Raw genomic sequence first — 13,002 nt, 5'->3', positions numbered from 1 at the left:
CATGTTCTATTTCTATCGGGAAAACCGTTTGCCTGTATGCTGGTCCGACGGACCAAATACGACGCAAGGGACGCTATTGGCTACTGGCTATTGAACTTCCTTTTCTAGTCCCGTTGTACATCCTCATGTTCGAAACGAACGGCCTTTGGTCCATTCATGTATGGGCAAGTCCATTCATTCGGAAGTCCGTTGGAACTCCGTCTAATGACCGTCAGACCTTTTTCTGCCAGAAAGTCCGGTCGTGTGTACGCGGCATAACAGGTTTTCTTCTAAGATTGCCCTGTATTTGGCTCCATCCATCTTCCCATCAATCATTGGTTATTTATAGTGGAATTGTAGTATGAAAAAAGGTGTATTTCCCTCCTACATTTCATATTCTCTGTTCTGACTGTTGCAATCCCTCTATACAGAGCTTGGAAAATGGCCCTCCAGGACATGAGATCCAATCCGGTAAGTTGCTGTTTGTGTGTTTTCTGTGCTAGGATTATCATTAATAAGGATTTCTCTGATTTTTCTCTGTGTACACTGCAGAGAATGTTGTGTATGACCCAAATGAGACTGTCCTCTCCCCCTCAGTGGTATATAACTATTGGCAATTTATTATTTTTTTTTTATTTTTTTTTTTGGGGTCATGAACTGAGCAGATCAATCATCTATATGGATATACCTTCTCCCCCCTACCTTGTCAAAATTTATGCGGGCCTTTTTATGATGGGGGGGGGGGGGGGGGTAGTAGCAAAAAAAAAAAAAATGGTTCTGATTTTAAGCTCCTTCAGTGTGGGGCAGGAATCTCTACAACAAGCCCTATAGCGGGGGGTGTCAAAATCAATTTCATCAAGGGCCCCACCCATCAGCATTATGATTGCCCTCAAAGGGCTGGTTGTATCTGTAAGACTAGATGTCTAGCGCACCCCCCCCCCCCCCTTATATCACATGTCAAGAGTCGTTCCCCCCCCCCCCCACCCTCCCTTACATCATAGTGCACCCCCCTTTATCTTGTGCTGCTGTTGGGAAGAAGCTAGGGGTGGAGCTGGGAAGCAGAAAGTGACAGGTCTGGAGGTGGACCAGAGGAGGACTGGAGTCTCAGACCATGGAAGATGGAGACGAGGGTATGCTGGGGCTGCAAAGAAGTGGACGATCTGTAGGAGGAGATCTGTCCTCTTCCCTGCTGCCAACTGCTGAGGGGTGGGAGGGGGCCAGAGACTAGCTTCCCCGCACCTGCATGGAGAAGCGCATGACCTGGAGGAGGAGTTCTGTCCTCCTTTCTGCCTCCACCTTGTCTCAGCAGTAGAAACGAGGGGATTGCTGCAGCCGCAAGAGGTGCGAGGGCCACATGAAATGGGCTGGAAGGCCGGATTTTGCCCGCAGGCCTTGTGTTTTGCTACATGTGCTCTATAGTAATTGTTTTAGTAAAAATATAATGAGCGTAAGGAGAGACTCTGGCAGCATTGCATTCGAGGATTTGAATATTCACCAGACTACACTGGAGACAATCGCATCGCTGGAATAGTCCTTGAACTAGACCCGTGATCTCCAAACTGCGGCCCGGGTCTGATGGGGCCTTCACTTGCCTGTTTATCTGGCCCTTGGGGCACCATTTCACCATCATTAAATGCTGAGCCATTTTCTACTTCCACTGGCCACAGACCTCTAAAGCCTGAAGGACAGTAAACTGGCCATTGCTTAGGAAGTTTGGAGGACCTCTGACCTAATCGATTGTAAGCTCTTCTGTATCTGACTACTTCCCTTATTCCTTTTTTTTTTTTTTTTTAGACGGTTCATGCTTCTGCTGCATCTTTTGACCACTTGGGGACCACCCACCGTACATATACTGTGGCTGGGCGGCCGCTCTGTGTCAGGTCACGTACCTAGTATGTGATCTCACACTTTTGGGGTTCACCCGCCACCGGCGACCCACTCCTGCTCTGATCACACACACAGCGGGAGCCCAGCTGTGGGTACTACAGACTCGGTCTGCCGGCACCTGCCAATTAGACAGTACATAGGCAGATCACCGTTCTGCCAGAAGGGAAGGTATTGATCCTGTGTGCCTGCAAAGCAAATAACATGGATCAAATGCCTTCCTCCTAATCAAAGCACCTTCCCCAACTGTGAGAAAGCACAGGCTTGACACGGTTAACACTTCGTCCCTGATGAGGTTAACCCCTTTCCCAGCCAGTGTCATTAGTACAGTGACAGTGCATATTTTTTAGCATTTTAGTATTGGTGTCACTGGTTCCCCAAAAAGAGTCAAGTGTCGGTGTCCGGTTTGTCCGTCCACAATATCGCAGTCCTGCTAAAAGTTGATTGCTGCCATTACACGATATATAGATATTATCATTTTTATCTAGATCTCCCATCAGGCGGTTAACTGACTGTACATATCCCACACCCACTTCATCAACTAATAAACTATAGATATCGCAGTATATGGTTATGATGAGTGCAAAGGAGATATACAGTATAACATAGTATTTTGGCTCCCTCTAGTGGACTCCGAGTCACTTAGACCAGGGTTCAGCATTGATCTCTGCTAGGAAGCAAAGTTCAGTCTGTCATCTCCCCACCAGGGATTCTGGCAAATGGACCCCAATAAACTCTGCTAACACCACCCAAAATAAAGATCTGTGTGTTTGTTTGTTTTTTTTTTGTTTTTGTTTTTTTGAGGATCTGCTCTTATAACTTTGAAAGTTGTTCAGCATTTTAATAGGACACCTTGAGCATTTTAATGAGCACATGTATGATGTGTGATATTTTATTTTTTTATGAACACTGCTGATAATGGTCATTTGTTTTCCTGTCTTCCTAGGTGTACATCTACAATCCTTATGATGATTATTACCAGACTGTTCCCATGAATGCTCACCATGCGGTCTATGTCGACCACGGATACTGTGGCCACGGCTATGGTAGGTGCTGGAATTATGCAAGTATTGGCTTTCCCAAGGCATTAATATACTGCAGATTTCTTTTTTTCCTCTTCCCCCCCCCCCCCCTTTCTTTCTTTTTTTTTTTATTTTTTATTTTTTAATATAGTTCTAGTGGTCATCTGACTTGGCATTTCATGAGTCTCCCAAAAACGGTATAACCTCATATGGGTTTGTATGTATAATTCCTGCACTGGAAGAACATTTTTCAGAAAAAAAATAAATAAACTGAAATGAAAAGTTTGCATTAGGCAACTAGATGGTGCTAAGTTTCACTAGAAGTCTCTAGGGCAAATACGTTTTTTTTTTTTTTTTTTAATTCAAAGAAAAATGCTTGTCCAGCACAGTAAAAATGCCTGCTGGTCAAAGTCTAAAATTGTAACCTATTCAGCCAAAGAGGTCCATGTGAAGTGGTGGCCCGTGCATTGTGTGTGCCATCACCCCCATCCATGCGACCGGCCCCTTTCAGGGAAGCCGGATGAATGGACTCCTATGGCGGGGGTGTGGGTGTTTTTTTTTTTTTTATTTTTTTTTTTTTTTTTAGCGCGCGATTGGTGCCAGAGGCTCTAGTTGGCTCCAAAATGGGGTGAGCTTGGGGCGCAGAGAGTGCGCCCTGATCCCGACCAATTGTGTGACGATAGCGAATTTTATTTTTGCTATTTTCAAACTTTTCTACCCGCCAATCGGGAGACAGGTCATCCCAGACCTGTTTCCCGATTGGCCAAAGCGCCAGGCCATCCTATTGGACAAGGAAGGAAATCCCTGCCCCTGCTGCTCTGGTGAAGACACAGGACTTGGCACTGGCAGTAAGTGCCAGGGCGGTGCTGTCTGAGCTACGAGCGTGTGTGTGTGTGTGTGTGTGGGGGGGGGGGGTGTTGGAGGGGTTGCTGTCAGTGCCATGAGCCAGTGCAGATCGGTGATGCTGGGGCTGTGGTACAAGTCCTGACACAGGGGACGGAGTGGGTGGTATTCATAAGGGGGTGGGGCTCATGAGAAGTGTCAGGGGTTAAAAACGGAAGGCAGGGTCTGGTGTCGTTGACCTGTTTGGTGCAAAATGTATAGCTGGGGAACCTGAGCTTTCTTCTCTTTTTCTTTCTCTCTTTTTCTTTCTCTCTTTTTTTTCTTTCTCTCTTTTTTTCTTTCTCTCTTTTTTTCTTTCTCTCTTTTTTTTCTTTTCTCTCTTTTTTTCTTTCTCTCTTTTTTTTCTTTCTCTCTTTTTTTCTTTCTCTCTTTTTTTCTTTCTCTTTTTTTTTTTTCTTTCTCTCTTTTTTTTTTCTTTCTCTCTTTTTTTTTTCTTTCTCTCTTTTTTTTTCTTTCTCTCTTTTTTTTTCTTTCTCTCTTTTTTTTTTCTTTCTCTCTTTTTTTTTCTTTCTCTCTTTTTTTTTTCTTCTCTCTTTTTTTTTCTTTCTCTCCTCTGCCCGCAAAAATGAAGGCCCAATTCAGCCTAAAAGGTTTAGAAGGCTGTTGTTGCGATCTGTGACTCTACTGGGGTGATTCCCCTCTCTTCCTGTCAAGGTGACACCAGGACAAAGAAATGGGGGGGGGGGGGGAGGGCGTGAAGTGGTTGGGAAGGCAACCGAATTAAAACCTGTAGGTGTTATGCCCCTTTCTCATAATTTGCTGCTGCCTTTGCTTCCATTGGAGAGACGTTCCATCTCATCATTCCCTTTGATCCCCTGGATATGGGGCAGGAAGTAAATTCTTCCCCAAAGGAGTTGCAGATCTTTAGAGGTCTAACATTTACCCTCTGTGCTCCAAAATTTAGAGGGCCCCCTTTCCCCCCTCCCCCAACAATGAAACTGACACAACACTTATACATTACTTATATTACACATTATCTCACAAAAGTGAGTACACCCCTCATGTTTTTGTAAATATCTTAATATACCTTTCCTGTGACAACACTGAAGAAATGACACTTGTCTACAATGTAAAGTAGTGAGTGTACAGCTTGTATAAGAGTGCAAATTTTCTGTCCCCTCAAAATAACTCAACACACAGCCATTAATGTCTAAACCGCTGGCAACAAAAGTGAGTACACCCCTAAGTGAAAATGTCCAAATTGAGCCGAATTACCGATTTTTTTTTTTTTTTTTTTTTTTTTTGTTTTTTTTTTTTCCTCCTCTCCCCGGTGTCATGTGACTCATTAGTGTTACAAGGTCTTGGGTGTGAATGGGGAGCAGGTGTGTTAAATTTGGTGTTATCGCTGTCAAGCTCTCATACTGGCCACTGGAAGTTCAACATGGCACCTCATGGCAAAGACCTCTCTGAGGATCTGAAAAAATAAATGTTGCTCTACATAAAGATGGCATAGGCCAGGGGTATGCAATTAGCGGACCTCCAGCTGTTGCAAAACTACATGTCCACTCATGCCTCTGCTTGTGGCTGTCAGGGTCTTGCTATGCATCATGGGACTTTTAGTTCTGCAACAGCTGGAGGTCCACTAATTGCATATCCCTGGCCTAGGCTATAAGAATGCCAAGATCCTGAAACTGATCTGCAGCACGGTGCCCAAGGCCATACAGAGGTTTAACAGGACAGGTTCCACTCAGAACAGGCCTCGTCATGGTTAAGTAAAGGACATGAGTTCTGCCAGCATTGCTGCAGAGGTTGAAGGGGTGGGGGGGTCAACCTTTCAGTGCTCAGACCATACGCCGCACGCTGCATCAAATTTGTCTGCATGGCTGTCATCCCTGAAAGAAGCCTCTTCTAAAGATTATACGCAAGAAAACACTTATTTGGTTCAGATGGTGTCAAGCGTGTGTCGGTAACCAGGTGCGGAGGACAAAGACAAGTGTGTCTTGCCTACAGTCAAGCATAGCAGTGGGAATGTCATGGTCCGGGGCTGCATGAGTGCTGCCGGCACTGGGGAGCTACAGTTCATTGAGAGAACCATGAATGCCAACGTGTAATGAGGCAGACCATGATCCCCCTTCCCTTTGGAGACTGGGCCGCAGGGCAGTATTCCAATATAATGACCCCAAACACCCCTCCAATACAACCAAAGCCTTGCTAAAGAAGCTGAGGGTAAAGGTTATGGACTGGCCAAGCATGTCTCCAGCCCTAAACCCTATTGGGCATCAGTGGGGCAACCTGAAATGGAAGGTGGAGGAGCTCAATGTCTTTAACATCCACCAGCACCGTGATGTCATCATGGAGGAGGGGAAGAGGACTCCAGTGGTGACCTGTGAAGCTCTGGGGAACTCCATGCCCAAGAGGGTTAAGGCAGTGCTGGAAAATAATGGTGGCCACACAAAATATTGACACTTTGGGCCCAATTTGGACATTTTCACTTAGGGGGTGTACTCACTTTTGTTGCCAGTGGAACCCCAAAAAGACATTAATGGCTGTGTGTTGAGTTATTTTGAGGGGACAGCAAATTTACACTGTTATACAAGCTGTACACTCACTACTTTACATTGTAGACAAGTGTCATTTCTTCAGTGTTGTCACATGAAAAGAAGGAATAAAATATTTACAAAAATGTGAGGGGTGTACATACTTTTTTGAGATTGTGTGTGTGTGTGTGTGTACATATATCTCTTGTCATGTTTGAAAGATTTCACTTTACTTCCTGTTCTGCTGGAAGAACAAGTGCCCCCATTGGTAGATTTACCCCTCGCCTTCTGTCTTGTGACAACTTTTATATAGTTTTGTTTATAGATTTCCCATCACTTTCTTTTTCACAGACCACGGTTACCAGGAACCAATGGAAACAAATCTCCCCAGCAGGGACACAGCAATATAAACCTGATAGAGGGTTCTAACCCTTTCACACGCCGTCCAAAATCCCAAAAAAGAACATTTTTGATACACTTTGCTAAAACAAAATGTTACCTAGCTTGGTTGGTCACATCTTGACTTTTCTCCCCCCAGCTCCCGGTATGACGCATGTCGTTGTCAGAGACCAGCGTGAAACGTTCGGAGAACAGATGGCGCTGGGCCTGCTTGCCGGCGCCCTCACCTCCTCGGCCCTGGGCTCCTTGATGTGGCTGCCATGCTGGTTCTGAGGAGCCCTAAGCAGAACATGACAACAAATTCTCTGAGGAGCGTCCAATACGTCTTGTGTGATAATTAGGCCACCTACCTGCATCTTGTCCTAGGTTCTGTACCCTACATAATACTAGATTATACATTACAGTATAACTTATTGCCCTTATGTTGCATTGCTCAACGAGCTTCTGAGATCCTCCACCAGCAGATGTCTCCTTTTTTAAAATATTTTTTATATACGTAAATGCTTAAAGGAACTCTTCCATTTTTTGTTAGTCAGTGTGTATCAATGCTTTGAGTCATTTTTGTAATTTTTAATGGAAATTTTGTAAATTTCTCTCCCATACTACCTATATATTCAAATGGTGATTTGGATTCCAACTTCTATTTGTGTTGGCTGCTCTCCTGTCAAAGTACAGGGAGCCTGTTTTTTTTATGCATATGGCATCCCTGGCAATGGCGTTGGGTTTGAGGAGTTTCACCACTGGTGAGGCCTTTGGCCAAATGTCTAAAGCAGGCTTTCTCAACCTTTTAACTCTAGAGCAGGGATCTGCAATTAGCGGACCTCCAGCTGTTGGAAAACTACAAGTCCCATCATGCCTCTGCCTCTGGGTGTCATGCTTGTTGCTGTCAGAGTCTTGCTATGCCTCATGGGATTTGTAGTTCTGCAACAGCTGGAGGTCCACTAATTGCATATCTCTGGTCTAGAGGAACCCCAAAAATAATTTTTAAGTCTTGAGGAACCCTTACTAAAACAAATTCATCAGGGGGTCAATAGAACAATGCCCCTTATACTGGTGGTCACTAGGAAGAATGTTCCCCTTAAAATGGTGCTCAGAATGCCACCCTTAAAGACAGCTAAACATACATTATGTGTCATGCTGCTGGCTTTGCTAAGTGATGCTGAATTTTGAACCATGTAGGCACCATAAAAAAGGTGGTCCATCAGCCACAGCTCAAGAAACCCCAGGTTTCCACGGAACCTTGGCTGAGAATGGCTGGTTTAAAGGGATGCCAGGGTCCGGTGTCCTCATAAACACACTAGAGGAGCTCAGATATACTAATGTTGTATGTAGTTGACCCGTTTGACAAATGCCTTGGAATGTTGATTTTGGTTTTATTGTGGTTGAGGTGACTAGTAACTTGTAGGTAATCTAATGTCCCCAACTGATCACAAATCTTATATTTAGCTGAGCCTTGAACATTTGCCCAAAGCAGAGAGCCCACAAACTGGTCATATTAGTAGGGTTCGGATAGCAAAGTTTATGGGTCTCCTTGGTTTATGGAGAGCGGTAATCCGCTAATAATATCTCCGATTAAAGGAGTTAAAACAAAGAAAAAAAAATCGAATTATCAATAATATAGGTTTGTATAGCTCTGACATATATACCGCAGTGCTGTACGGAGAACATGAACCCAGCCACGTCAATTTCTGCACCAGATGAGCTTGCACTCTGTCACCCCCACAGTCACACACTATATTATACATTTTGTATAGCTCTGACATATACTGCAGTGCTGTACAGAGAACACTGAGCCAGTCACATCAGTACCAGCTTGCACCACAATCTCTCACTACTATATAATTGTATAGCTGTGACATGCCACAGTGCTATACAGAGAACCAGCCACATCAGTCTCCGCATCAGAGGAGCTTACACTCTATTCCCCCTCACAGTCACGCTCTATCTGTAATATTATCATTATACGTTTATATACAGTAGCTCTGGTATATTTCATAGTGCAGTACAGAGAACACTTCCAGTCCCATCAGTATCTGCACCAAAAGAGCTTACACTCTAATGTACTCCAAGGACATGTTAGTAGGTTAATTGGATCCTGTCGAAATTGGCCCTAGTATGTATGAATGTGAGTTGGGGACCTTAGATTGTAAGCTCCTTGAGGGTAGGGACTGATGTAAATGTATAATATATGTAAAGTGCTGTGTAACTTGACAGCACAATATAAGTAGCTGAAATGATGATGATAATAATGCTTTATTATTATATTTGTATGACATATACCACAGTGCTGTACATAGAATACCAAGCCAGACACACCTGTCTCAGCACCAGAGGAGCTTACACTTTAATGCCCCCCCCCCCCCTTCTCACAGTTGCACACTATTATATATATTTACATAGCTGTGACATATACTGCAGTGCTGTACAGCCAGTCGCATCAGAGGAGCCTTCTACTCTGTCACCCCACAGTCGCACACTATCATTACGCATTTATATAGCTCTGACATATACCGCAGTGCTGTACAACCAGTCACATCAGGCTCTGCACCGGCCCAACGTACACTCTAATGCCCCCCACCTTGTCACATTTCTTTTTTTGTTTTGTGTTTTTATATATAGCTCATACATATTCCATTGCACGGTGAGCCAGTCACATCAGTCCCTGCACCAGAGGAGCTTACACTCTAATTTCCCCCCCCACTGTCATAATTGTGATAGCTCTGACATATTCCACGGTGCCCCCCCCCCCCTCCACCGTCCTAGTTGCACACTATTATTATTATTATTATTATTATTATTACTACTATTATATCTTTTTTATAGCTCTGACATATTCCATTGCACGGTACAGCAAACACTGAGCCTGTCACATCAGTCCCTGCACCAGAGGAGCTTACACTCGAATTTCCCCCCACTGTGGCTTATTAATAATTTTGATAGCTCTGACATATTCCACGGCGTCATTTCCCCCCTTTCCTAGTTGCACACTATAATTATTATTATTATTATTATTATTATACCTTTTTTTTTTTTTTTTTTTTTTTTTTTTTTTTATATATAGCTCTGACATATTCCATTGCACGGTACAGCGAACACTGAGCCAGTCACATCAGTCCCTGCACCAGAGGAGCTTGCACTCTAATCCCCCCCCCCCCCCTACTGTCACTTATTGATGTATTCCATGGCGTCCCCACCCCCTTCCTAGTCACATATAATTATAACTTTATGTAGCTCTGACATATTCCATTGCACGGTACAGCGAACACTCAGCCAGTCACATCAGTCCCTGCACCAGAGGAGCTTGCACTCTAATCCCCCCCCCCCCCCTACTGTCACTTATTGATGTATTCCATGGCGTCCCCACCCCCTTCCTAGTCACATATAATTAGAACTTTATGTAGCTCTGACATATTCCATTGCACGGTGCAGTGAACACTCAGCCAGTCACATCAGTCCCTGCACCAGAACAGCTCATTTATTACAGGTACTTGTATAGTGCCGACAATTTACGCATCACGTTACATATACATATATTGTACATTCACATCAGTCCCTGCCCTCAAGGAAATCACAATCTATGGTAGCTTACACTCTATTCCCCCCCCCACTGTCACACACTAATATTTAATAATAATAATATTATTATAATATATGGCTCTGACATTCTGCAGTGTTGTACAGAGCCAGTCACATCCGTCTTTGCACCAGAGTAGCTTATGCACTAAAGTCCCCCCACAGTCACACGTGTGTTTTTTGTTTTTTTTATTATATTATGCATTTATATATCTCTGACATATACCGCAGTGCTTTACAGAGAACACTGGACCAGTCACATCAGCCTCTGTACCAGAGGAGCTTACACTCTAATGTTACACGATATTAGACATAAAAAAAAATAAATAAAAAAAGTGTTGTGTAGTATGCAGTCCAACATGCGCCCCCATACACACATACATACTGCCTACAATTAATTCATGCAATGACTGAGTGATGTGAAGACACGCGGACCAATCGTGAGGTGCGGGAGGGGGTGTGGCCAGATCCAGGTCACGGAAATAAGGTCAGAATTTGCATATTAAAGTGCCCCAGGTCTCTGAGATTCCAGGGGGCAATGTGGGAAAATTGGAGAGCATGAAACTTTTAATATGGCGGCGTCCCATCATTTTTATTCCAGTACACATTAAATGATCTGTCCCACTGTCTAATCACCACCTACAAGTCATCTGTTACTTTTATATAAAGTGTTTCTGAGGATTATTGGTGTGTTTCTGTTCTGATCTAATTTATTTCTAATTCATATTTTATTTTATTTTTTGTTCTAGACAGTTTTATATCTTTTTATAGTTTGACTCTATCTAGCAGCTTACAGTTGGTTTTACAGGGCAATGATAAAATGTATTTTTAAGGCGACTTTTATGGATCTTTCTTCTTAAATAAATAAAATGTAAGTACTGCCAGTGTCTGAGAGTCTCCTTGTCTCCTAAATCTGTTGTACAGCTACAATTACATTCCATACTGTCGTCTCTATGGATGCCAGGAGTCCAGGTGAACTCTCTGGGGTTGATTTTTTTTTTTTTGCTAAAAGCAAGTTCACTTTGCAAGGAAATGTTCCCTTGGCTTAGTGAATGTGGTGAAAATTCAATGTGTAATGAACTCCCAATCGCATGCAAGGTAAAATAACATTTGTATGTATGCTTGCACATGATTGGATGATGGGAAGTCTGCAAGAGCTTCAACTCATTCACTAAGTTAAGGGAAAATTCCCCTGCAGAGTAAATGGCCTAATTGCCATTAGTAAATCAATTACTTGGTCTCATGCTGAACATTGGAGGGTTGGGTCCAGCGTGATTGTATTGTAGTAAACTGCAGTGATTCTGAAGGTACTTGCTGGTAGAGGAGTGCTGCATTTTACTGAAAAGTGGCTGAGGGAGTATAGAGTGCTGCTGCATTGTTACCTAAGAGTGCTGCACTCTCATTGAGAGGCTGCATGTTACCAGAAAGTGTTGTCTTGGAAAGAAACCATGATTACATCAAGTCTAGCCTTTTCTTCTTGGTTGAGGACAGGCATTTCCAAACATTTAAAACAAAGGGCCAGTTTACTGTCCTTCAGACTTTAGGGGGCTGGACGGTGGCCAGTGGGAGTAGAAAATGTCCTGGCATCAGAGGGAGTAAGCAATGCCTCGGGTTTGGTGGTCATCAGAATAGTTAAAAATTGCATAGCATCTCCTCCAGTAAGAGGAGAAATGGTGCCCCTTGGATGATACCAGTTGGAGGAATAGTGCCCCATTGATAGTACCAGTGGAAGGACTAGTGCCCTATTAATGGTGGTAGTGAGAGGAATTGTGCCCCATTGTTGGCACCAGTGGGAGGAATTGTCGCATCAGTGTGAGAAATGGTGCCCCATTGGTGGTACTAGTGTGGCGGAATAGTGCCCCATCAATGGTACCAGTGGGAGGAATGGTGCCACATCTCTAATGTCAGTGGGAGGAACCGGCTTCTATTATATTAGTAGAAAGAATAGTGCTCCAACTTTTGGTCTTGGTGAAACCAATGGTGTCTCTTTGTTGGTGTCAGTACGAAGAATGGTGTCCGAGGGCCAGATAAAGGCAAACAAAGGGCCACAGTTTGAAAGACAGAGAGCCTGCATCATGCTCCTCAGGTAACATCTATTGGGAAGTATGGTTTACAGAAGTGATGATATGGGCTATATTTTGTATCGCTGACTGTTTATGGGTCTACTGAGTAGAAGATCCAATCTGCAGGGTTTATTTACAGTATATTTCTGCTTGGTGTTTCTTCAGACAATGGTTAAAGAAAAGACAAAGCATGTTTCTCTTCCCCCCCCCCCCCCCCCCCCAAAGAAATGATGTGCCTCTTGTAAGGCTTCCCTTAGGGCAGGGGTCTCAAACTGGTGGCCCTCCAGCTGTTTGCGAAACTACAAGTCCCATGAGGCTTTGCAAGGCTGACAGATACAAGCATGACCCCCACAGGCAGAGGCATGATGGGACTTGTTGCAAAACTACAACTGGAGGGCTGCCAGTTTGAGACTCTTGCCTTAGGGATTCTTCGACCAAACCTTTGTGCAGGTCCTGCATAGCAGATTTGGTCGGAGGAGATTTCTACGAAAGCGTCCTCTGCCCAACCTAGTGAGATGCTCAATTCATTCCGGAAGAAGTTGGAAGACACTTTGCAGTCGTTCCGCTCCTATTTGGATAAACATCCGGTGGCACAATCAACGGATGGTTCTCCATCCAGCCCTCACAAGCTGGGAAAGGGGTATCACCTCTCCAGGTAGATCAGATTGGAATGAACCTCTCCGCTAAATTAGAAGCTACAGG

At 44.0% G+C, this 13,002-nt stretch overlaps 1 protein-coding gene across 1 annotated transcript in view; it reads left to right on the top strand.

Moving 5' to 3' along the window:
• PLEKHB1 (pleckstrin homology domain containing B1) overlaps positions 1–9,688 on the top strand; it is a 36,107-nt gene extending 26,419 nt beyond the window's left edge. Inside the window, exons 5-7 of the mRNA XM_077451217.1 lie at positions 411–450; positions 2,810–2,909; positions 6,804–9,688. Of these exons, the coding sequence (XP_077307343.1) occupies positions 411–450; positions 2,810–2,909; positions 6,804–6,937 (274 nt within the window). The 3' untranslated portion in view covers positions 6,938–9,688. The remainder of the gene's footprint in view (positions 1–410; positions 451–2,809; positions 2,910–6,803) is intronic.
• The last annotated feature ends 3,314 nt before the right edge of the window (positions 9,689–13,002 follow it).

The sequence above is a fragment of the Lithobates pipiens genome, unplaced genomic scaffold (assembly GCF_037356315.1).
Source record: "Lithobates pipiens isolate NorthernLeopardFrog02 unplaced genomic scaffold, aLitPip1_a1.2 Scaffold_23, whole genome shotgun sequence".
Classification (NCBI taxonomy): domain Eukaryota; kingdom Metazoa; phylum Chordata; class Amphibia; order Anura; family Ranidae; genus Lithobates; species Lithobates pipiens.
This window is presented reverse-complemented; position numbering and strand designations above follow the sequence as displayed.